At 35.2% G+C, this 24,963-nt stretch overlaps 1 protein-coding gene and 1 non-coding gene across 6 annotated transcripts in view; one reads left to right on the forward strand and one right to left on the reverse strand.

Annotated features, from left to right (window-relative positions):
- HSD17B4 (hydroxysteroid 17-beta dehydrogenase 4) overlaps window positions 1–24,963 on the forward strand; it is an 85,438-nt gene that overhangs the window by 11,501 nt on the left and 48,974 nt on the right. For 2 of the 5 annotated variants that reach the window (XM_003950608.3, XM_517892.5), the window contains exons 3-9: window positions 7,737–7,801; window positions 10,039–10,146; window positions 10,532–10,591; window positions 11,834–11,855; window positions 11,952–11,998; window positions 13,543–13,627; window positions 14,960–15,147. In XM_003950608.3, coding sequence (XP_003950657.1) covers window positions 7,762–7,801; window positions 10,039–10,146; window positions 10,532–10,591; window positions 11,834–11,855; window positions 11,952–11,998; window positions 13,543–13,627; window positions 14,960–15,147 — 550 coding nt within the window. In that variant the 5' untranslated portion in view covers window positions 7,737–7,761. Of the gene's footprint in view, window positions 1–7,736; window positions 7,802–10,038; window positions 10,147–10,531; window positions 10,592–11,833; window positions 11,856–11,951; window positions 11,999–12,663; window positions 12,852–13,542; window positions 13,628–14,959; window positions 15,148–24,963 lie in introns of those variants that run through there. The other 3 variants (XM_003310842.3, XM_009449545.3, XM_009449546.4) reach the window with 2 other exon arrangements.
- LOC112209375 (small nucleolar RNA U13) lies at window positions 5,059–5,158 on the reverse strand. The gene has a single exon (XR_002944112.1). It is a non-coding gene; the product is annotated as a small nucleolar RNA U13 (small nucleolar RNA).

Genomic DNA, 24,963 nt, shown 5'->3' on the forward strand with positions numbered 1-24,963 from the left:
CAGCCTGCCTTGGCCTCCCAAAGTGCGGGGATTACAGGCGTGAGCCACCACACCTGGCCATTGAGAAATGCCTATTCAGTTCATTTGCCATTTTAAAAATATACTGTTTATTATTTATTTATTAGCATTATTTATTTTTTATTTTTGGTGTTGAGTTTTTTATGTATTTTGGATATTAATCTCTTGTTGGATGAATAGTTTGCAAATATTTTCTCCCATTCTGCAAGTTGTCTCTTCACTGTTGATTGTTTTTTTGCTGTGCAGAAGCTTTTTAGTTTGATCTAGTCCCATTTGTTTATTTTTGCTTTTGTTGCCTATGCTTCCGAGGTCTCATTTATAAAATCTTTGCCCAAACCAATGTCCTGAAGTGTTTCCCCTATGTTTTCTTCTAGTAGTTTCATAGTTTCAGGTCTTATGTTTAGGTTTTTAATAAATTTTGTGTTGATTTTTGTATATGATGAGAGATAGCGGTCTATTTTCATTCTTTTGCATATGGATATCCAGTTTTCCCAGCACCATTTATTGAAGAGACTGTCGTTTCCCCCACATATGTTCTTGGCACCTTTGTAGAAAATCAACTGGTTTTAAATGCGTGGATTTATTTCTGTGTTATCTATTCTGTTCCATTGGTCTATGTATCTATTTTTATGTCACTACCATTGCTGTTTGAGTAGCTATAGCTTTTTTTTTTTCTTCTTTTGAGACAGCGCCTCGCTCTGTCGCCCAGGTTGGAGTGCAATGGTGTGATCTCGGCTCACTGCAACCTCCGCCTCCTGGGTTCAAGTGATTCTCCTGCCTCAGCCTCCCGAGTAGCTGGGACTACAGGCACCCGCCACCATGCCCAGCTAATTTTTATATATTTTTTAATAGAGATGGGGTTTCACCATGTTGGCCAGGATGGTCTCGATCTTTTGACTTCATGATCTGCCTGCCTTGGCCTCCTGAAGTGCTGGGATTACAGACGTGAGCCACCGTGCCCGGCCTTTGGTAGCTCTAGCTTTATAGTATATTTTGAAGTCAAGTAGTGTGATACTTTCAGCTTTGTTCTTTTTGCTCAGTATTGCTTTGGTTATTTGGGATCTTTTGTGGTTTCATGTGAATTTTAGGATTTTTTTTTTTCTATTTCTTTGAAGAATGTCACTGGTTCCCTGGTTGTTTAGTGGCTAGGAACAACAGCAAAAAAAGAATGCCACTGGCATTTTGATAGAGATTGCATTGAACCTGTAGATCACTTTGGGTGGTATGGCCATCTTAACAGTACTAATTCTTCCAATCCATGAACGGGTTAATTTATTTCTAGGTACTTTATTTTATTTTTTTGGTGATTGTAAATGGGATTGCTTTCTGGTTTCTTTTTCAGCTAGTTTGGTATTGGTTTATATGGTATGGATGTTTTTCTCCTCCAAATCATGTTGAAATGTGATTGGCTTAACACCAACCCATTGGTGATAAGTGAGTTCTTACTCAGTTCATGTGAGATCTGGTTGTTTAAAACAGTCTGGGACCTCCTTCTCTCTCTTGCTGCCACTCTTGCCATTGTGATGCACTTGCTCCCCCTTTGCCTTTTGCCATGATTGGAGGCTTCTTGAGGGCCTTACGAGGAGTAGATGCTGGAGCTCTGCCTTTACAGCCCACAGAGCTATGTTCCAATTAAACCTCTTTTCTTTATAAATTACCCAGCCTCAGGTATTTCCTATAACAATGCAGAAGTAGCCTGACACATTGGTGTATAGAAATGCTACTGATTTTTGTATGTTGATTTTCTATTCTGCAACTTTACTGTATTCATTTATCAGTTCTAAGAGTTTTTTGATGGAGTCTTTAGGTTTTTCTATATGTAGGATTGTGTCATCTGTAAACAGGAACAGTTTGATGTCCTTCTTTTTAATTTGGATGCCATTTGTTTCTTTCTCTTGCCTAATTGTCCTGGCTAGTACTTTCAGCACTATGTTGAATAAGAGCGGTGAAAGTGGGCATTTTTATTTTGTTCCAGTTTTTAGAGGAGAAGCTTTCAGCTGTTCTCTGTCGAGTGTGATGTTAGCTGCAGGTTTGTAATATATGACCTTTGTTGTATTGAGGTACATTCCTTCTGTACCTAATTTGTTGAGAGTTTTTATCTTGGAGGAATATTGAATGTTACCACATGCTTTTTCTGTGTCTCTCGAGATGATCAGATGGTTTTTTTCTCCTTTGTTTTGCTGATGTGATATCACATTTATTGATACACATAACCATCGTTACATCTCTGGCTAAATCTCACTTGATTATGATATATAATCTTCTAATTGGATTCAGTTTGCTAGTATTTTGTTTAGGATTTTTGTGACTGTGTTCATCAGGGATATTGGACTTCAGTTTTCTTTTTTTTGTTGTTTTGTCCTTGTCTGGTTTGGGTATCAGTATAATGCCCACCTCATAGAATGAGTTTGGAAGAAATCTGTTCCCTCCCCCTTCAATTTTTTGAAATAGTTTGAGAGGAATTTGTATTAGTTCTTTAAATGTTTGGTAAAATTCAGCAGTGAAGCTGTCTGTTACTGCTCTTTTCTTTCTTGGGAGACTTTTTATACCTGCTTCAATCTTGTTCTTTGTTATTGACCTGTTCAGATTTTCTATTTTTTCTGAGTTGAATCTTGGTAGTAGGTCATATGTCTATGTCCAGTTTTCCTCTAGTTTGTTGGCGTAGAGTTGTTCATAGTAGTCTTTAATGATCTTTTTTATTTCTGTGGTATCAGTTGTAAATGCCTTTTTTTCATTTCTGATTTTATTTGTGTCTTCTCTTTTTTTCTTAGTCTAGCTAATGAATTGTCAGTTTTGTTTATCTTTTCAAAAAACCAACTTTTTGTTTCAGTGACCTTCTGTAATTTTTTAGTCTCAATTTTGTTTATTTCTTCTCTGATCTTTATTAATTCTACTGATTTTGGATTTGGTTCTTGCTTTTCTAGTTCTTTGAGATGCATTTTTAGATTGTTTATTTGAATTCTTTCTACTTTTCCAATGTAGGCATTTATTGCTATAGGCTTTCCTCTTAGTACTGCTTTTGCTGTATTTCATAGGCTTTGGTATATTGTGTTTTTATTTTCATTTGTTTCAAGAAATGTTTAAATTTTCTTCTTAATTTCTTTGCTACCCATTGGTTATTCAGGAATATGTTGTTTAGTTTGCATGTATTTGTACTGTGTCCAAAGTTCTTGTTATTGATTTCTAGTTTTTCTTCATTGTGGTTAGAAAACCAAAATCATATCAAATAAAAAATTTATTGAGGCTTATTTTGTGGCCTAACTTATGGTCTGTCGCGGAGAATGTTCCCTGTGCTGATGTGTATCTGCAGCTGTTTGATCAAATGTTCTGTTAACTTCTGTTAGGACCATTTCATTTCTAGAGCAGTGGTCTTTTTGGTCCATTTTGTTTATAGAGCAGTTTAAGTCCAAAGTTTCTTTGTTGATTTTCTTTCTTGATGATCTGCCCAATGCCATGAGTGAGGTATTGAAGTCCCCAACTATTATTGTGTTGAAGTCTATCTTTCTCATTAGATCTGGTAGCATTTGCTTTATATATCTGGGTGTTCCAGTGTTGGGTGCATATATATTTACAACTGTCATGTCCTCTTGCTGAAATGATACCTTTATCTTTATATGATGACCTTGTTTTTCTCTTTGCACTGTTTTTGACTTAAAGTCTATTATATCTGATGTAAGTATATAGTTGACTCTTAAACAACATAGGTTTGAATTGTGCAGGTTCACTTATACATTTATATTTTAAAAACCAAACATCAATAGAAAATACAATATTCATAGGATGTGAAATTTGCGTATATGGAGGGCATACTTTTTGTATACATGTGTTTCACAGGGCCAACTTCAGGACTTGAGTAGGCATAGATTTTGATGCACGTGGAGTGTCCTGGAACAAATGCCTTGTATATACTGAGTTATGAATGTAGTTATTCTGCCTATTTTTGGTTTCTATTTGTATAGAATATCTTCTTCTATCCTTTCATTTTCAGTCCGTGTGTGTCTTTACAAGTAAAGTGAGTTTCTTGTAGGTAGCATATAGTTGAGTATTTAAAAAAATCTATCCAGCCAATCTCTTTATCTTTTAATTGGGAAATTTAATTCATTTATATTCAAGATAAATAGGCAAGAACTTCTGTCATTTTGTTAATTGTTTTCTGTTTTTTTTTTTGTATGTTCTTTGTTCCTTTCTTTGTCTTTTATTGTCTATCTCTTCAGTTTGGTGGTTTTTTTGTAGTGATGAAATTGGATTCTTTTCTCTTTCTCATTTGTGTATGTGCTCTGCCAGTGAGTTTTAAGCTTTCATATGTTTTCATGATGGTAGTTCATCCTTTCACTTCCAGATGTAGGACTCCCATAAGCATTTCTTTTAAGACGGGTCTAGTGGTGATAAATTCTCTCAGTTTTTTCTTGTCTGGGAAAGACTTTGTTTCTCCTTTATTTCTGAAGGATAGCTTGCTGGAGTAGTGTTCTTGGCTGGCAGGTTTTTTGTTTTTTTTTTTTTCTTTCAGCATTTTGAATGTTATCATTCCATTCTCTCCTGGCTTGTAATGTTTCTGCAGATAAATCTGCTGTTAGTCTAATAAGTCTTATATGTGACTTGATGCTTTTTTCTTGCTGTTTTTAATATTCTCTTTTTGTCTTTGACTTCTGACAGTTTTACGAGAATGTGCTTTGGAGAGGACATTTTTGGGTTGAATCCATTTGAAGACCTTTGGGTGTCCTGGATATGGATGTCCATCTTTCTTTCAGGACTTGGGAGTTTTCAGCTAAAATGTTTTCTATGCCCAACTTCGCTCCTTCTGTAACTCTCAATATGTAAAAATTTGTTTACTTAATGGTGTCCCATTACTACCATAGGCTTTCTTCATTCTTTTTTATGTTTTTCTCTTTCCTTTTTTTTTTGTCTGACTGGGTTATTTCAAAAGACCTGTCTTTGAGTTTAAATATTCTTTCTTTTGCTTGATGTAGTCTGTTGTTGAAGCTTTCAATTGTATTTTTAAATTTCATTGATTGAATTCTTGTTTTCTTTTTTTCTTTTTCCTATCAGTTGGGCAATGTGATTATTTCATGACAAAGTTTGAGGGAGGCACATCTTACACATGAGTGTGAACATTCAGTCATCACACTTTATTCATTGTGTTCTTAAGCTGTTTTTTTTTTAATGATATATACATCTTTTTGTTGAATTTCTCATTTAGATAATGAATTGTTTTTCTGATTTTCTTGTATTATCTATCTATATTTTTCTTGTATCTCACTGGATTTCCTTAAGATCATCATTTTGAATTCCCTTTCAGGAATTTCGTAGATTTTCTTCTATTTAGGTTTGTTACTGGAGAGTTGTGTTTCTTTGGAGGTGTTGTGTTTCCTTGTTTTTCCATGTTTCTTTTTTTTTTTAACTTAAAAAAAGTGTTTAAAGAAAGGTATCTATTTTTATTTCTTTATTTATCCACCTAGAGACAGGGTCTCACTCTGTTGCCCGGGCTGGAGTACAGTGGCGCGATCTCGGCTCATTGCAACCTCTGCCTCCTGGTTCAAGCAATTCTCCTGCCTCAGCCTCCTTAGTAGTTGGGACTACAGGTGTCCACCACCACGCCTGGCTAATTTTTGTTATTTTTAGTAGAAATGTAGTTTCGTCATGTTGGCCATATTGGTCTCGAACTCCTGACCTCAAGTGATCCACCTGCCTGGGCCTCCCAAAGTGCTGGGATTGCAGGCGTGAGCCACTGCACCTGGCCTGTTTTTCCATGTTTCTTTTGTTCCTACATTGATATTTGTGTGTCTAGTAGAACAGTCGTATCTTCCACTTTTATGAATTAACTTTTGTAGGGAAAGACTTTTTTCTCTATGTATCAGTTAGGTTAGGTGTTTGGTTTAGCTTCTGGTTGGGCACAGATGTGTAATTGCCTTGTGATTTCTTTGGCTGTAATCAACATCAACAGTGTCTGTATGTGCCTCAGTGGCCTTGACTTTGGTGTTTGTGGAGACAGTGGCATGGTTTTGCTGGGAACAGGGATTCCCAGATGGGTTAGTTGTCTGTCCCTGGTGGGTGAGCATGGTGCATGGTAGATCCTCCATGGGAGGGGGAAGGGTTGCTGGTGGTGTCAGTTGTCTTGGTCCATATGGGGCACATGTGGCACATGGTTGCTCTACTGCTAGATAGGTCATGGTTGCTTGAGGTGATAGATGCTGGCCAGGCTAATTCTCAGTCTCTGGGGAATGCGTATGTCAGCCTTTCTCTTCCTGGTGGCAGCGTCCCCATTGTACTTGAATGTCTGTTTTTTTTTTTGGAGTGTAGGGTGCTGCATGGACTCAGGTGCTGAGGTCATAGTGGTACCACTGAAACTAGCTGGGGTCATGATCCTGCAGCCTTCTGTGTGGGCATGGTGGGATGATGGCAGATGGCACCCCTAGGATGTGGAGGTGTCTGGGCTATTGGCCTCCAGGTCAGAATGCACACCAGCAGTAGTTCCATTACCAAAATGGTGTCATACTGTAACAGCTTGGGTCTCATGGGATAGGGAGGACTCAGCTTGTGTTCCTTTTCAGGAGCAATTCAGCTGTGTATACTCCAGGCAGCTTCCTATACTGAGCTCAGGGTCTGTGATTACAGGTATTTGTGATGGTAATGGCGACTCTTGGGTATCCCCCACTTAACCTTTTGCCCACAATGGGAAGTCCCTGTCAGCTCTAAGCTGATTCCATCTGGATGCTTCACTTCCCCCTCTAAGCTGCCATGCAGAGTTTCTGTGCCTCAGAGGGTTTTTGTCACTTCCTTGCTGAATTTTCATGTTCTCTCTTAGACATTCTACCTGAAGTGCTGTTATTTGTTGTTTTGATTCTTCTCTGCGGAGGAGACAAGGATTGGGCACCTCTAGTTGGCCATCTTGATGACATCTAACCAGTATTTTCTAGTTAAGATTTTAATTTCTGTGATTTCGCTCTGGTGATAATGGGATTGCTGAGTGGGTCAGTGTCAATTTAGTGGTCTCTAATGTAGAGATTTGTTTGAGATAAATTTACCCCAATATTATTTAACTGCCCATGATTGATCTCAATAAATTATTTATCCACCTTTCAATGCTTGACTGCCTGGTTGCGCTTTGTAAAATTTCCACTTGGGGGTAGTGTTTCATTGCACAATCAAACAATGCTTTCTTCACTTAAGTATCACGTTTTCTAATTTGCTTTTGAACTTTCTTGTGCTTAAAAAGGGTCATAAAAGACTGTTAGCTGTCTTAAAATCTTGATTTTTTTAACTGGTTGTTTCCTGTCATTTGAATAATTGCATTGAAATGAACAATTAATAAGAAATTCAGTCTTTTGAGAATCCTAACACTTTTTCCATCTCTTGAGGGATAATACAAGCCTCTTTCTATTATTTTGTGTCTTGTAACATTTTTATTTTCAGTAAGACTTATCATATTATACTGTCAAAAAAAAATCTCAGTCCACATTTTGAAAAACTCACTTCTTGTTTTTAAAAAGTTAAGTGAAAATATATATGCCTTAGCTAATTTTAGGCGTTGGCTTTTTCTCCATATTATCCCATTACTTATTTATCCAATTCCACTTTCAACTCTCACCCCAGTTTTAAAAAGAGCAGTTTTTCAGAAGAAAAAAAATCTTGTTTAAAAAAAATTGTGTTAATCATAACTATTACATTTTCATGTATACCATTATGCTATTTATTAATTAGTAACTTTTTTATTGTTACAGCTTTCAAAATCTATGCAATAACCCTATGGAGAAGATCATTTCACAATGCAGATTCTTTGTTTCAAGTAATTCTCTTAAGTTCTGTTTTTCCAAGTTATTTGGCATTTATCTATGTATCTTTTTATTAGTTTTTGCATGTTATTTTGTAAATTTTTTCATGAATTATTGTGTAAATTAACTTTGATATTTGTTCTTATTTGATTATGTTGGCTTGGATATACACTTTATGCTAAAATCTGTGTATTACTGTGGCCATCGCATACTTAACTTTCAATAGATTATAAACTCTTTGAGGGCAAACACCATTCTTATACATTTGTGTGTCCCTCTGTAGATTTTCTTGCAAATAGTAAATTATCAATTAATGTTTGTAAATATATAATTGGATATAGGGAGATGTTTTATGGTAAGTGTCATCAGTTAAACATATGAACATGGAGTTATGGTATAAATTAGTGACTAAACATATATTGGTTCTGTATGTAATTTTTGACCTCTTTTGAGAAATAGTTTTTATTTCTTTCATTTTAGACACTGTGTGTTGTAAAAACTTAAAATATGATTTTCTAATATTTTAAGCTCATGTGTGTTTCTTTTAAAATCACCATTCTTATACATAAAGACTTTCTTATGGAGAAGATATTTCAACATTGTATGCTTAATCTTTAAAAACTTTTTTATTGTGGTAAGAATACTTATGACATCTATCCTCTTCACAAGGTTTTAAGTGTACAATATAGTATTGTTATAGGTATGTTGTATAGCCGATCTCTAGAACTTATTTATCTTGCATAATTGAAACTTTTTTTTTTTTTTTTGAGACAGAGTTTCCACTCTGCTGCCCAGGCTGGAGTGCAGTGGCACGATCTCAGCTCACTGCAACCTTTGCCTTCTGGGTTCAAGCGATTCTCCTGCCTCAGCCTCCCAAGTAGCTGGGATTACAGGTGTGCATCATCACGCCCAGCTAATTTTTGGATTTTTAGTAGAGACGGGGTTTCACCATGTTGGCCAGGCTGGTCTTGAATTCCTGACCTCAGGTGATCCACCCGCCTCGACCTCCCAAAGTGTTGGGATTACACGCATGAGCCACCGCGCCCGGCCCAACGTAATTGGTACTTTATACCCATTGGTTATCAACTCTCCATTTCCAGGATCTCACTAGTTCCTGGCAACCATCATTCTATTTTCTGATTCTATGAGTTTTGATATTTTAGATACCGCACATAAGTGGAATCATGCCAGTATTTGTCCTTTTGTGACTCACTTATTTCGTTTAACATAGTGTCTTCAGAGTTTATTCATATTATCACATATTGCAGTATTTTATTCTTTTTAAATGCAGAATTATGTTTCATTGCATGTATATACCCCATTTTCTTTATTCATTCACCTATCCATGGACATTTAGGTTGTTTCCACATCTTAGCTATTGTGAATTGTGTTGCAGTGAACATTGGAGTGCTAATATCCTTTGTTATTTGAAGAGAATTTCAAGTCAGTTTTTCTTCTGATTTCAGTTCTTTTGGATAAAGATGTGGAAGTAGGATTGATCGATCTTATAGTAGTTTTGTTTTCCTGTGTATTTAATCTTAAAGCGATTTTCACATTTTTTCTTTTCTTTTGCTGAAAAGTGGGTGAATCTTTTTTTTTTTTTTTTTTTTTTTTTTTTTACTTTTCTTCCCTGCTCCTTTTTTTTTTTTTTTTTTTTTTTTCCTGGAAAGGGTCTTGCTCTGTTGCCCAGGCTGGAGTGCAGTGGCATGATCATAGCTCACTGCAGCCTTGATTTCCCAGGTTCAAGCAATCCTCCCACCTCAGCCTCCCAAGTAGCTGGGACTACAGATACATGCCATAATGCCCAGCTAATTATTTTGGTTTTTAGTAGAGATGAAATCTTGCTATGTTGCCCAGGCTGGTGGTCTTAGACTCCTGAGCTCAGGTAGTCCTCCCACCTTAAGCCTCTCAAAGTGGTGGAATTACGGGTATAAGCCACCATGCCCAGTCTTCTTTACTTTTTGAAAGAGGAAAAACACTGCACAGTTAAAAATTTCATGAGAACAACCTGTATTTAAATATTTTTGCTGTTTCTTTATGTCTGTATTCAAAAATGAAGAGGAATGTTTTGAAAATGGCTGTGTTGTGTTTAGTAAGATGGGATAGGGTAGGAAGGAACTGGGCAGGTGACTGAAGAGATGTGCTAGTAATTAGAATTTCATTTTCCACACACACACACACACACACACACACACACACATTTTGAAAACCTAGAATAATTAATTGTTGTTTGCTTGTTTTTGCATTACAGTGAATGATTTGGGAGGGGACTTCAAAGGAGTTGGTAAAGGCTCCTTAGCTGCTGATAAGGTTGTTGAAGAAATAAGAAGGAGAGGTGGAAAAGCAGTGGCCAACTATGGTATGGTATTTGAGAGAACTATACTATTTATTTTCCTTCAACTAATGCTATTTGTCACATTAATAATCTTTGAGGAAATATCTCAGTATTCCAGTATAATTATGATTTTCTAAGTCTGCCAAAGTTTTCTGACTACATATTTTATATATGTGAGAATTTTTAAAACTTTTGATGTAGACTGTTTCATGATTCTAAGCTTTGTTCTATTGTTTACTATTTTTATTAGTGAGCACATGATATAATTAGTAAATTATTGTAGATACGGATATGTTCTTCTAAGTTCTGTTGGGTGAATAGTATCTGTCGTGTACTCTGACCCACAGAATTTAGAAGTCCTTTGGAAGGGAGGTTGCCAAAATTTCATACAAATTTTCCTTTCCCTCAGATTCAGTGGAAGAAGGAGAGAAGGTTGTGAAGACAGCCCTGGATGCTTTTGGAAGAATAGGTGATGTTTCTTTGTGTTATGGCTCTTGTGGAGCAACTTCTACCTTCCTAATGAAATATTTTTAAGTTGACTTTCATTTACTAAACAGATACCTCTTTCCTCATAATCACATTTTAAAATTTGATTTATAAGTTAATTATTGTATTTATTTCATAAAGTGTTTAATTGAGGTGGCAATTTTATGGATATAGTGTTGTTTGTTTTTTTGCACCTTAAGTGCTTTAAAAAACTTATGAGCGTTTACTCAGTGCCCTTTTTAAAATAATTCAGTTAAACCTCAAAGATGTTTATAAGATTAAAAAATAAACCAATATTTTGGCAATAGAGGACCCAGTGGATTCTTTTGGATAATTATAATAATTTGGATTAAAATAATCCAATATCTTGCAAATTACTTAAGATGATTTCTCTATAATAAAAATCTTAATTTTAAGAAGTATTTCAAATAAATTGTTGAGTTTGTTATTTCTGTAGCTAATCTTCCCAGTTTAGTCCCACACACTCTTAATAAAAGATTATTTAACTACTAGATGGAGACATCCCGGAAGATAAGCCCAACATGTTTACAATCTGAAAAACATTACTTATTCTTAATTGAATGTGCTCTCCCTTTTTTGTTTGGTCTATTACACTTATTTTTCTAATTATGTTTGATTGAACTCATAAGAACCATGTTCACATATCATCTGACAGGGATAGAAACCACAAAAATGTGAAATCATAGGGTGAAAATAGCCACAAGAGGGTTGAACCTTAAAAAATAATTATTTTCTTTCATAGTGAGAAAATAATTATGTATCAAGATAAGGCATCAGTTTGTAACTCTAATGGTTTTCTTTTTGGACTTTTTACTTTTGAGTGGCAAGGGAAAAATGTAACTTTAACTTGCTAAGTGAATTTTGAGGTTAAGTGTAGAATGGCTTATGGTTCTGATTCCTTAGAACCTAAGAGTTGTAAAATGGCTCATTCTATAAATAAGTGGATAGAATTTTGATAGAGAGGTGGGAAAATTTATAGATGTTAGTTTGAGAGGAAGGTGCTTGATATAATGTGATACTTAGGCTTTTGTGAGTCAACTTTTTTTGATGTAGGTATAGACTTTTGTTTTGAAAGCACTCTTTACCTATTATATTTACTTTTTCATGGTTAAAAAACGCCAGTTTTGAGAGAAATGTGAGTTGTAAGCAAATGCAAACTAATATGCTTGCTTTTAGATGTGACTTGTATCTTTTTATATTGTAGATGTTGTGGTCAACAATGCTGGGTGAGTATTTCTTTTTCATTTTTAGTGATGTGTGTATAATTTTTTAAAAAAGTATATACTTTCCTCCTTTTACCCTATACAACATTGATTTTTTAGAATTCTGAGGGATCGTTCCTTTGCTAGGATAAGTGATGAAGACTGGGGTAAGTTGTTTTTAGTATTTCTCTGGGGAACATACTTATCCATTTAGCCTTTTTAGTATTTGATAAATTTATACATTTAAGGAAAAACCTGCTTCTATCTACTTTTGCTGCTAATATAAATGATGAGTAAACTGTATACTGAAAACAATGAATAGTTAGAAGTAGCCTCTTTTAGGAAACATTTAATACTTTAAAAAATGTTAAATCATTTGTTTAGAAGTTATCTAAAAGGATTTTATTTCTTCAGGTTTCCCTCTCCCCTTTTTTTCTCCCTAAGAGGTTGTCAGCATTTTCTAGCGGTATTAACTCTTAACAGCCTTTAACGTGCTTATCCAGCTGTGTGAATCTTTTTCAAGAACAGGAGCAGGATATGTAAGGGAGTCTAGTGCACTAAAAATGATGGAGATCTTAGAACAGGTTAGGACAAAACCTGGATATAATTTTGAAGCTTCTAGTAAATAGGAAAGTTTTCCATTCTTTCTGAATTGGAAAGATTGAGTTTAGATAGTGAACAAATCACAGTTAAGAATTTTTTTTTTCTTTTGCTCCTTTTTGTGCTTACTTTCATTGGCCATCAGAACTAAAATGAACAGTGGTGGCTGACACAGAGGGAGGCATGGCAACTGAGGTGAAACAATTGTATCATTGTTTATAGAGTGTGTTTTGGGGGAATAGTGCCTGACTGTCTTTTGGAAGAAGAGTTAGTATCTTTGATTTAGAATTAAGCTAAGAAGAGCTTTTAGTTTCTGCTTCCCTTGTAACAACTGGGGTAAAAAAGAAGCTGAGAAAGATAGGATTTGCTGTCAAAGGCGGCCTATGTTGGTGCTTTTCTTGGTGCTGCAATGGGACTGAGGTATTTCCTTCTCTGATTCCATCCTACTAAGCCACTACTCCTGACTACCCTTCTCCCTCTCTTTCTTTTTTTTAGTTCCTTTTTTCACTCTTACATTCTTCTTCTAATATACACATGAAAACATTTGTTTTACCAAAAATAAGTAAGAATGCTTAAAAAACTTGACAATTAAAATCTAGAAATGTCTGTCTGAATGTTTCATAAGTGGTCTGTTCGTTAGATCGAAATCTGTGAAAACAGGCCTCTCACTAACTCATTTGCAAATGGTAACAATAGGGATCTAGTGAGTATTTTGTAAATATTTCTTAATGAGCTATGTGGTTTATGATTATGCTTTAACTGATGTTAGTGTTGGGTGCCAGTTATATTTATAAAAATCTTGGATTTTATATTAGCAAAATTTTTTATAAAGTAGGCATAAAATAAGGGCGTAGCATTATATTTAGATGTGTATAGGCATTACATTAATTTTACAAATTATGAGGAAAGCTGTTGTAGTTCTAGGTGTGAAGTATTGATTAGTAGCATAACTGGAATAAAGGCAAAATACTCATTGGGGTGTGACAGTAGGCAATTTTATACATTAGGTATAAAATGAACATCTTTGTATAAATACAACATTGCTTATGTTGATTCTTAGACATGCCTAAGTTTTTACAAAATATTTAATAAAAATAATTTATTGTTTTAGATATAATCCACAGAGTTCATTTGCGGGGTTCATTCCAAGTGACACGGGCAGCATGGGAACACATGAAGAAACAGAAGTATGGAAGGTAGAGTTGCATGTGGTTGTCAAGGGGGATTGAAGATGTTGTGTCTGGGGGTTCTTGTGTACAGGGAAAGATTATGTGAAGTGTTGTGAAATGATTTATGACATTGAGGAATATGTACAGGCTTTTAACATATGGTTTTGGCACATACCCTCATTAAATTGGTATAATTTAGTCACAGATTGGCTGAGCTGGAAAGCTTTATATTTATTTTTTACCTCTTTTTGTTATTAAAGATTTTCTTGCTGCTCTCTGGCAATTTTTATTTTATTTTGAGACATAGTTTCATTCTTGTCCAGGCTGGAGTACAGTGGCATGAACATGGCTCACTGCAGCCTTACCTCCTGGGCTCAAGCAGTCCTCCCACCTCAGCCTCCCAAGTAGCTGGGACTGCAGGTATGTGCCACCATGCCTGGCAAATTTTTTAATTTTTTGGTAGAGACAGTATCTCGTTTTGTTGCCCAGGCTGGTCTCAAACTCTTGGGCCCAAGTAATCTTCCTGCCTTAGTTTCTGGCATTTTAGAAGATAGTATACACATTGAGGATTCGGCTATACCTTATTCTGTAACCCGAATATTATTTCATGTCTTACCAGCTGGGGAGAGATGAATGGCTAGTCCCTGCTGGCTGTTGCTAGTCAGACGTGAGTTAGTCTTTATAAACTGTTTAGGAACTGTAGGACCCCTCATGATTGCTCCTAGATAAGTAACTCATTGTGGCAGTGCTAGTATGCTTTAGTCCATGTCCTCTGTTGCACTCTAGTGCTGAGGTCATTCCTGTTAATTTAGGATTCATACATACCTAATAGAAGCAAATTGCTTGTGATGCCTGTTTTTGTTGGAGATTTCTGGTTTATCCTGGTCCTGACAGTTTCTGAAAATAAATAATATGATTTATTTTACTTAGCCTAAGTAGAGTGAGTGAGGTTGGGTCAGATTTTGAGATGGCATTGTTTTAATGAGGCATTTAATATTATTCAGAAAGGGAGAGAGGCAAAGTGATGAGGACTGAAAAATTAGAACTGTTCGATTTAATATTTCTTGCTAAAATTTTAACTTACATGTTACCAGGTTATTTTATGGCTATAAAGCATAAGTCTAAGATCATTTGGTTCTGGCCAGAGAATCTTTTTAAAACAGTTGAATCTTGTAGTTGAATTTTGAGAGATTACTTATATATTAATATTATTTTAGTTACATAAATCATGATCGTAAGAAGCTAATGACAGTACACATAGTTGCTTTTGATAGGTGCAGTAGTACCAAAACAGAGTTAGAGTTGCAATGTTATCAAATTATGGAAAAGATGATATTGAGAGATTGATTTTCTTTTTAGGATTATTATGACTTCATCAGCTTCAGGAATATATGGCAACTTTGGCCAGGCCAATTATAGTGCTGCAAAGTTGGGTCTTCTGGGCCTTGCAAATTCTCTTGCAATTGAAGGCAGGAAAAGCAACATTCATTGTAACACCATTGCTCCTAATGCGGGATCACGGATGACTCAGACAGTTATGCCTGAAGGTAAGTAAGCAAGCTTATATTTTTCAGTGCTGTTACTTACAAACCTATGTGGAATGAGCTTTGCAAAAGTATTTAATTTTCTGAATACTTAAAAATTATTATTTTTTTCAATTTCGAAAGCATTATCTGTAAATTGTGTTCATTGTGGAAAATTTAGAAAAGCACAAAGGAAAAAATAAAAAATGACCCATAATTCTACCACATCGATAAAAGCTTTCATTCTTTTTCTCTGCATATTCATAATTTTTTTTTTTGTTTTACACAATGGGCTAATATTCTTCCTGTTTCATAATAATTATTGTAAAAATAGATTATTTTTTAGAGCAGTTCTAGATTTACAGAAAAATTGTACAGAGAATTCTTCTATACTTTACCTCCCACAGTTTCCCCTGTTATTAACATCTTTGGTCAGAGTGGTATATTTATTACAATTGATGAACCAGTATGGAGCCGTTATGATAAGCTAAAGTTCATCGTTTACACTGGGATTCACCCTTTGTGTTGTACAAATGTATGGGTTTTCACAAATGCATAAAGTTATGTATCCACTGTTATAATGTCATGCAGAATGGTTTTACTGCCCTAAAAATCCCCTGTGCTTCACCTGTTTGTCTCTCCCCTTTTCTTCCTGAATTCTCAGGGATTGAAGCTCATTTCTTTTTATTTTTCAGTAATATTCCATGGTATGAATGTACTACAATTTGTTTATTCATACACCTATTGGGGGAGATCTTGGTTGCTTCCAGTTTTTGGCACTTATTAATAAAGCTGCCATAAGCATTCATGTGCAGGTTTTTGTGTGGACATAAGTTTTTAAGTCGTGTAAATACCATGGAGTGTGATTGCTGGATGGATGCTATGATAAGACTAGGTTTAGCTTTGTAAGAAGTTGCCAAACTATCTTCCAAAATGATTGTATCATTTTACATTCCCACCAGCAATTAATGAGAGTTCTTGTTGCTCCACATCCTCGCCAGCATTTTTTATTGTCAGTATTTTGGATTTTAGGTTTTCTAATAGATATGTAGTGATATCTTATTGTTTTAATTTGCACTTACCTAGTGGCATATGTTATTGAGCATTTTTTTCCTATGCTTATTTGGCATTTATTTGTCTTTTTTGTTGAGATGTCTATTCACATCTTTCACCCATTTTTAAATTGGATTGTTTGTTTTCTTGAATTTTAAGGGTTCTTTGTATATTTTAGAAACAAGTCCTTTATCAGATATATGTTTTAGAAATTTTTTTTTCGGTCTGTGGCTTGTTATCGGGGGACCTGCCCCGATAATCACGTAGGTTCTTTTCTATTTTCCTAAGCATCGGCTGGCTTGAGAAATAAAGGGACAGAGTACAAAAGAGAGAAATTTTAAAGCTGGGTGTCCAGGGGAGACATCACACATTGGTAGGATCTGTGATGCCCCACAAGCCACAAAAACCAGCAAGTTTTTATTAGGGATTTTCAAAAGGGGAGGGAGTGTGTGAAGAGGTGTGGGTGACAGACATCAAGTACTTAACAGGGTAATAGAATATCACAAGGCAAGTGGAGGCAGGGCGAGATCACAGGACCACAGGACCGAGGCGAAATTAAAATTGCTAATGAAGTTTTGGGCACCATTGTCATTGATAATATCTTATCAGGAGACAGGGTTTTGAGATCAACGGGTCTGACCAAAATGTATTAGGTGGGAATTTCCTCTTCCTAATAAGCCTGGGAGCGCTATGGGAGACTGGAGTTTATTTCACCCCTGCAGTCTCAACCGTCAGAGACAGGTACGCCCCGGGGGGGCCAGTTCAGAGACCTACCCCTAGGTGCGCATTCTCTTTCTCAGGGACGTTCCATGCTGAGAAAAAGAATTCAGCAATATTTCTCCCATTTGCTTTTGAAAGAAGAGAAATAATGGCTCTGTTCTGCCCGGCTCACCAGCGGTCAGAGTTTAAGGTTATCTCTCTTATTCCCCGAACAATTGCTGTTATCCTGTTCTTTTTTCAAGGTGCTCAGATTTCATATTGCACAAACACACATGCTGTACAATTGGTGCAGTTAATGCAATTATCACATAGTCCTGAGGCGACATACGTCCTCCTCGGCTGACAGGATTAAGAGATTAAAGTAAAGACAGGCATAGGAAATCACAAGGGTATTGACTGGGGAAGTGATAAGTGTCCATGAAATCTTTACAATTTATGTTTAGAGATTGCAGTAAAGACAGGCATAAGAAATTACAAAAGTATTAATTTGGGGAACTAATAAATGTCCATAAAATCTTCACAATTCACGTTCTTCTGCCATGGTTTCAGCCGGTCTCTCTGTTTGGGGTCCCTGACTTGCCTCAACAGCTTGTCTTTCTATTCTCTTAATCTCCTTTACTTTTGAAGGATAAGTTCATTGGATACAGAATTCCCTGTTGGTGGCTTTTTTCTTTCAACACTTTAAATACAGGCATATCTTGGAGATGTTGCAGGTTTGATTGTAGATCACCACAATAAAGCTAAGATTGCAATAAAGCAAGTCATATAAATTTTTTGGTTTCTCAGTGCATGTAAAAGTTATATTTACACTATGCTGTAGTTTATTAAATGTGCAATAGCATTATGTGTAGATCTAAACCATATACATGCCTTAATTAAAAACCACTTCATTGTTAAAAAATGCCAGTATGGATAAATGAAGTGAGCACATGCTGTTGGAAAAATGACACTGATAGACTTGCCTGATGTAGAGTTGCCACAAACCTTCAATTTGTGAAAAACACAATATTTGCATAGCATGATAAAGTGGAATATAATAAAATGAGATATGCCTGTATTTCACATCACTTTCCTCTTGGTTACATGGTTTCAGAAAGGAAGTGTGACATAATTCTTATCCTTATTCCTCTATAGGTAAGGCATTTTTTTTTTCCCCTCTGTCTTCTTCCAAGATTTTCTCCTTGTCTTTGGTTTTCTGCAGTTTGCGTATGATGTATTTAGGTGGAGATTTTTGATATTTATGCTGCCTGGTGTCCTCTGAGATTCCTGTGGTTTGGTGTCTGTCATTAATTTTAGAACATTCTCAGCCATCACTCCTTCAAATACTTCTGCTTATTCTCTTTTTCTTCTTCTCGAGTTCTCATTGTATGCATGTTATATCTTTTGTAATTGTCCCACAGTTCTTAGATACTCTGTTCCATTTTTCTCATTCTTTTTTTGTGTTTCCGTGCAGGAAGTTTGTATTGACATATCTTCAAGGTCACTGATTTTTTCTTCGTTTCTTTTACGATGGTTTTGATTTCTAGCATTTTCTTTTGATTCTTTTTTAGAGTTTTATCTCTCTGCTTAAAGTAACCATCTGTTCTTGTGTATTATCCACTTTTTCCATTAGAGCCCTAAGCACAGTAATCATAGTTATTTTAAATTCCTTGTCTGGTACTCTCCAAATCTCTGCCATATATGAATCTGGTTCTAATGTTTGTCTCTTTAGCCTGTGCTTTTTCTTGCCTTTTAACATGGGTTGCAATTTTTTTGTTGAAAGTAAAAAATAATACTATTGAGTAATAATAGCAAGTGAGATTAATAGGCTTTTAGTGTGAGGTTTTATGTTTATCTCGTTAGGAGTTAGGCCGTGTTTATTATTTACTATAGCTATGGGTATCACAGGCTTCTGTTTCCTCTCTGTTCTTGTTTTTTTATACTCTGTTGTCTTTGAGTTTCCTTAGAAACTCTTTGTTAAATAGAGTTTGTATCTTGCAGCTCTCACCTGTAATTGTTATTATACTGGAGCCCTGTTGATGGAGTGGTAAGGTATTGGGGAGGGGAAGTGTTCTGTACCCTTATTATTAAATCTCCATTTTTTTAGTGGGTCAGAGTCCTGGGTTGGGACCTTCAGAAGAGTTTTTTAGCCTTTTTTTTTTTTCTTTTTTTCTTTTCCTTCCCTTATTTGAGATGGGAAAGCTAGAGAAGTTCCAACTGTCTAATCACTCTTCCCCTAGGTCAGACAAGGCTCTGGTAAAGTAGTTTCTCTTCAGAGCAGGCCTTAAGTAGAACAGAATGGGCATATTTCAAAATGGTTTCTTCCCCCTTGTCTTGTCCAAAGCATGAGGGGATTTTTCTCTGATCTTCCCTGTGTGGTAGGAAATTCTGGAGGTAAAACTTATAAAAGTGTTGGAGTCTCCTCCTAAGATTGGGCCCTCCTAAGATGAAACAAGTCCACATTCAGCCTCTAGCAATTTGTTGGTTACTGTTTAAGTGTTCTAACTGCTTGGGCTCTGGGGGCTTCTATCTCAGTAAGCTGGGTTTTCTGAATTTGCCTGTGTCTCCAGTTTTCCTGATGGTGGTTTGCCCTGTGACCTGAATTCTCTGGTGCTGATAAGCAGAGTTGTTGATTTTTAGCTTGTTAAGCTTTTATCTTGGTTTGAGGATGGAAGTAACAACTTCCAAGCTCTTTTTATGTTGGAGTGCAAACTGGAAGTCTAATTATTATTATCTGTTCCCATATCATGAACATTTTCCCATTTAATAAAATAGTGCAGGGTATCTTTTAATGGTTGCATTGTATTTTACCTTATTCATGTTCCATAATTTTAAAAAATGCTTTTTATGGTCATAGTTTCTTTGTGTAAAAGAAAAGACTTTTTTGTGTAGCTTTCCAATATACATAAGAGTAAAGAAAGTTAAGAACTGTTTGTACCCATCGTTCAGCTTCAGCAAATGGTCAACAGCCAATTTTGTTTCATTTTTTGATCACCTCCCTTTTCTTCTGCATTATTTCAAAGTAAATCCTAGACATTATGTTTTATCTAATGAACACTTGGAAATGAATATCTAACAGATATGGACATTGTAACCATAATGCCATTATCACAACCAAACAAAATAACTTGCTAATATTACCTACCAAATTCATATTAAAATTTTCTAGTTGTCTAGAAAGAGATATTTTTCGAGTTGGTTTATTCCACTAAGGATCCAAACAAGGTCCACAGACATTTTTGTTGTTATAGCTCTTAAGTTTCCTTTAAAACATAATAGTTCATCTTCTCTTTTTTAAAAAAAAGTCAAGCTGGACGGGGTGGTTTGTGCCTGTGGTCACAGCTACTTGGAAGGCTGAGGTGAAAGGATTGCTTGAGCCCAGCAATTCGAGGCTACAGTGAGCTACGGTTGCACCTCTGCACTCCAGCCTGGGTAATGGACTGAGACCCTCCCTTAAAAAGAAAAAAAGCTGTTCGTTTATTCAAGAATCTAGTTCTTTTGTTCTATAGACTAGTCCTCATTCTTGATTTGGGTTGCCTTTTCACCTTTGTGGAAAATCAATCGACTACTTACACCTGGGTCTATTTCTGGCTTCTCTGTTCTATTCCATTGATCTGTGTGCCTGTCCTTTCAGCAATATTATGATGTTTTGATTACTCTAGTTTTATATTAAGTCTTGGAATGAGATAGTGTCTTTCCACTTTCTTTAAACATTTAAATGGATAATTGAGAGCCTACCTTTATTTACTTATGCAATATATATATATAATAGTTGACTATGGAGAACTGTGGCTTTTGGTACTCTTGGTTTTTATATATTTCTGAAAAGAAAATCTACATAATACTTTAAAAGTAGCTTCTGTGAAAAGGTACAAAATAATTGATGAAATTATTTTAAAATTAGCTACTCCATGGAACACAAATACTTATGGTACCATATATTTTCCACATTTGAACTAACATTCATTTTAGAACTTGGAATTTGTAATACTACAGCAGTACTTTGCAGTCTTTGCCAAGAGCTGTGTCTAACCAATTTTCTTTAGTGTAGAATACCTATTTGGACCTGAGATCTAATTTTTTCTCCTGTTTCCTTGACAGCAGAGCCATTTTTAAAGCCTCTTATTCTTTAAAAACTCTTTATGTTCTCATAGTCGTGTCAAAGGAATTCTTGTTGAAGAATCGTATTATGTGAAAGATATATAATTTATTTGTTTCAAGTATGATACTATATAGACACAAAACAGTATAGGTTATAGATAAGAAATAAAGCATGAAAATGTAATGAATATTCATGAACTCACTTCTCAACCCAAGAATTGGAACATTGCCAATAACTTGCATCTAACTTTGTACCTTCTTTCTACCCCCCTGCTTCATACCAAGAGACAAACCACTAGTTAGAATTTGTGCTGATCATCCCTTTGTTAGATTTTTACCTTTAGTCACTTTTTGCCATCGGTTCTAGACTTTTTGGGAAGCAGTACGTTTTCAAGAAAGTACTTAAAACTTCAGATTTTAAATTTGTTTTTCTTTGGGAATATGGTATCATTTATTTGAACAGATCTGGACCACTAAAGGCATTAGGTAAATGTTTAATCCTTTATGCCTACCATGCTCTAGTAAAAGAAGTTTAGAAAATAAAGTCTACTTTAGACAAATGACTTAATCTTTCTGGATCTGTTTTCTCTTCCACCAAGTAAGAAAGTTATAGATCATTTTTAAATTTCCTTTAATTTTGGGACTATTATTTCTAGTCCTAAAATTCCATTATTTTTATTCTGCTTTTTTCTTACTCTTTTATAGTTTAGAATATCTGAAAATTTATTTTGATCTGAAGCTTTTCTTCTCCTCCTCTAAAATATTTCCTTATGGGCAATTAAAAGAATTATTTGTTAAAGAACCAGATATTGTGAGTAATGTGTGGAGACATTTTTGCTATTTCATTTCCCCTTTGAAATACACTTGATACTTGAAAAATAATGTGTATAACTTACATGTTTCTTACATGAAATAAAATAAAACCCTATAATGAGTATCCAGGAACTAACTTTCCAAGCTGTATTAGTTATTTACTGCTCTGCAGTAAACTACTCTAAAACTTAGTGGATTAAAACAGCAAACATTTATTATCTCACTCAATTTCTGGGGTCAGGAATTTAGCCTGGCTAGGAGGTTCTGCTTCTAGGTCTTTAATGATGTTTTAATTAAGATGTTTGCTGGCACTGAAGTCATTTGAAAGCTTGGCTTGGAGGATTTACTTCCAAGCTCATTTGTGCACATGGCAGTTGCCAAGAGGCCTCCGTTCCTTCCTACCTGTTGTCAGGAGGCCTCAGTTTCTCACCATGTGGCTTTTCCATAGGACTGCTCTTGACATGGCAGCTGGCTTTCCCCAGAGCTAACGATTTGAAAGAGAGGGTCACCAAGACAGAAGCTGCAGTGTCTTTTATAACTTATTTCAGAAGAGATGTACCATCACGTTTGTCCTATCCTGTTGATCACACAGACTAGCCTTGGTACACTGTGAAAAAGGACTACAAAAAGGGATAAATAAAAGGACATGGGGGTCATTGGAGGTCATCTTGATGACTTGCTGTCATGCAGCCCCCAAACTGGAGCATTTCCATAACTTGTGTCTATTTTTGTTACCTTTTTACCTCACCCCATTTCTTCCCCCAAGAGGTAATCACTTAAAGAGAATATTCATTCCCTTACCTTTAATTTTTTTTTAATAAAAATTGCATGAATAAACACTTTATTGTTTGGTTTTCTTGTTTTTGATCTTTATGACATTTGTCATTTAAAAAAATTTGGGGGAATTGTACTTTGTCTTTCCATGCAATTTTAGGGCTCTAAGATTTATATAAAGCTGTAGCTCATTCGATTATATTGCTGCAAGACTGTTATGTGAATTTACTTAATTATTATTAATGAACATATCGGTTGCTTTTTAATTAATCTGCTTTTATTCTTGTACATGTGTTCTGGATTACAAGAACAAGAATTTTTCTAGGATATGTACTTCAAAGTAAAATTGTTGAGTCAGGAAGGGTACAAATGCTAATCAATAGTTAACTTTTCTTTATAATATATTTTAAAGTCCAACATTTCTATTCCATTGTAGTTCAAATCTGCTGTTTCTTTTAACTTTTACTCATAGTGGCTTCCCTTCATTGTGTGCTTGGTGATTTCTAATTACCAGCTCTTTACCTGATCTTTTTCTGTATTTGTTCTGTGTTCTAAATTGGCAATGTTTTCTTCAGAGAGGATCTGTCTTTGCTACTGCTGGTTACCAGGAAGCATAGCCAATTTTGTTCTGCTTCAGTCTTCCTTAAAAGTTGAAGTTCAGCGTAGAACAGTTTAGGTTTAGGACCCCATCTTGTTGCTGGCCTATCTCTGAGTACCTAGGTATCAGTATTGTTATTTGTATCATTCTCAGGGCAACCCTGCCTTCCCTGTAGCATGTAGCACTAGGGACTCTTTTCTTTCTTTTTTTTTTTTTTTTTCTGGTTGGAGGATACCTTCTTTATCTCAGTAATGCTTTAAAAGAATCTCATTTCTGGAAGCAGAAGTATTTCTCAGAGTACTTGGCTCACTGTAATGCTAGATATCCTGACATCTACTATTGTGGAAGAAACACTGGGTTGAGTAAGTAAACCTTTCTGTTTTTGATTTCATATAACTTTATATCTTAATAGCTATGGGACTTCTCTGATCTTTTATTTACTCTCTTAGGGTTGGTTTTTTATTTATAACATTGAGTTTAATAGATGCTGGCTAACCTAGGAGTTTGAGAATGAACTGGAAAGCAAGAATATTTGCTTATATTATTAGTGATAATATATAAAATAAACTGCAAGGCAGACGTATTTTTTTGTATGTGGCTTATGTTCTTTTCTTTTTACTCACCTAAGGTAATAGATACTCTGTTGCATTTTATAGATATGTTTATTTCCCATTCAGTATGAAGTTAGCCAACTCAAATATCCAAATCCCTGTACATAAATATCCTTTAACATTTAGTTTTGCCAATTGATATATGGGAAATTAGAGGAATTTATGTATTGAGATGAATGGATATTTAAGTTAATAATTTGTTTTAATGTACAATTTGAGATGGTTGGAGCCTTCCTTTTGTTTTTTCCTCATGCATATAATGAAAAATGGAAGACAGGGTGCCATTGGAATGCTTGTGTACTTTTGAGAGCTTTTAGAGGCTATAAAGTGAAGAGTTTTTGCAACTACTTTTTAATTTACAGGACTATTTACACCATCTTTTTTACTTTAACACATTAATACAAAATTGTATTTTGTCATTTCACAATTTTTGCATTTATTTGATCTTTTGGATAAAATTCTGTGATTTGTAAGACACAAATTGTATCTCATTTGAGCCTTGGAACAACTTGGTGGAATAGGAAGCAGAAGCATTTAAATTACTAGCTTACTGATGAAGATACAGGCCCAGGGAAGTTGAATGATGGGCTCAGGTTCCTAAGTTGCTTGCATAGCAGGTTCAGTACCAAAATCAAAGTCTTCATGTTCTTCATGTAGTACCTTTCTGCTTCACCAAGGTACTCACAGAAAGGGTGCAATGGTAAAGAGAAGTTGGCTAAGGGCTATGAAAGTAAGCTTAGATAGAAGGAATAAATTCTAGTATTTGGTAGTACAATAGAGAAATTATAGTTAACTATAATTTATTGTGTATTTCAAAATCGCTAGAAGAGAAGATTTATAATGTTCTCAACACAAAGACAAGATAAATGTTTGAGTTGATGGATATACCAGTTACCCTGATTTGGTCATTACACATTGTATAAGGTATCAAAATATCACATGCACCTTCAAAATATGTACAACTATTATATATTAATTTTTAAAAAGTCAAAAAGGTAACATATGCAGTGGGAAATTAGTTCTTATACTTTGTGCACTCACCAGTGATGTCTTCAAGGTCTATTTCAATCATTATCTGCCTACCCTGGTGGTCTAGTGGTTAGGATTCAGCACTCTCAATCATTATTTGCCACTATAATGGTCTAGGCTGTTTTGTGATTTTCTAGATTGTTGTTAATAGCTGGGAGAGTA

Source organism: Pan troglodytes, chromosome 4 (assembly GCF_028858775.2).
Source record: "Pan troglodytes isolate AG18354 chromosome 4, NHGRI_mPanTro3-v2.0_pri, whole genome shotgun sequence".
NCBI classification, from domain to species: Eukaryota; Metazoa; Chordata; class Mammalia; order Primates; family Hominidae; genus Pan; species Pan troglodytes.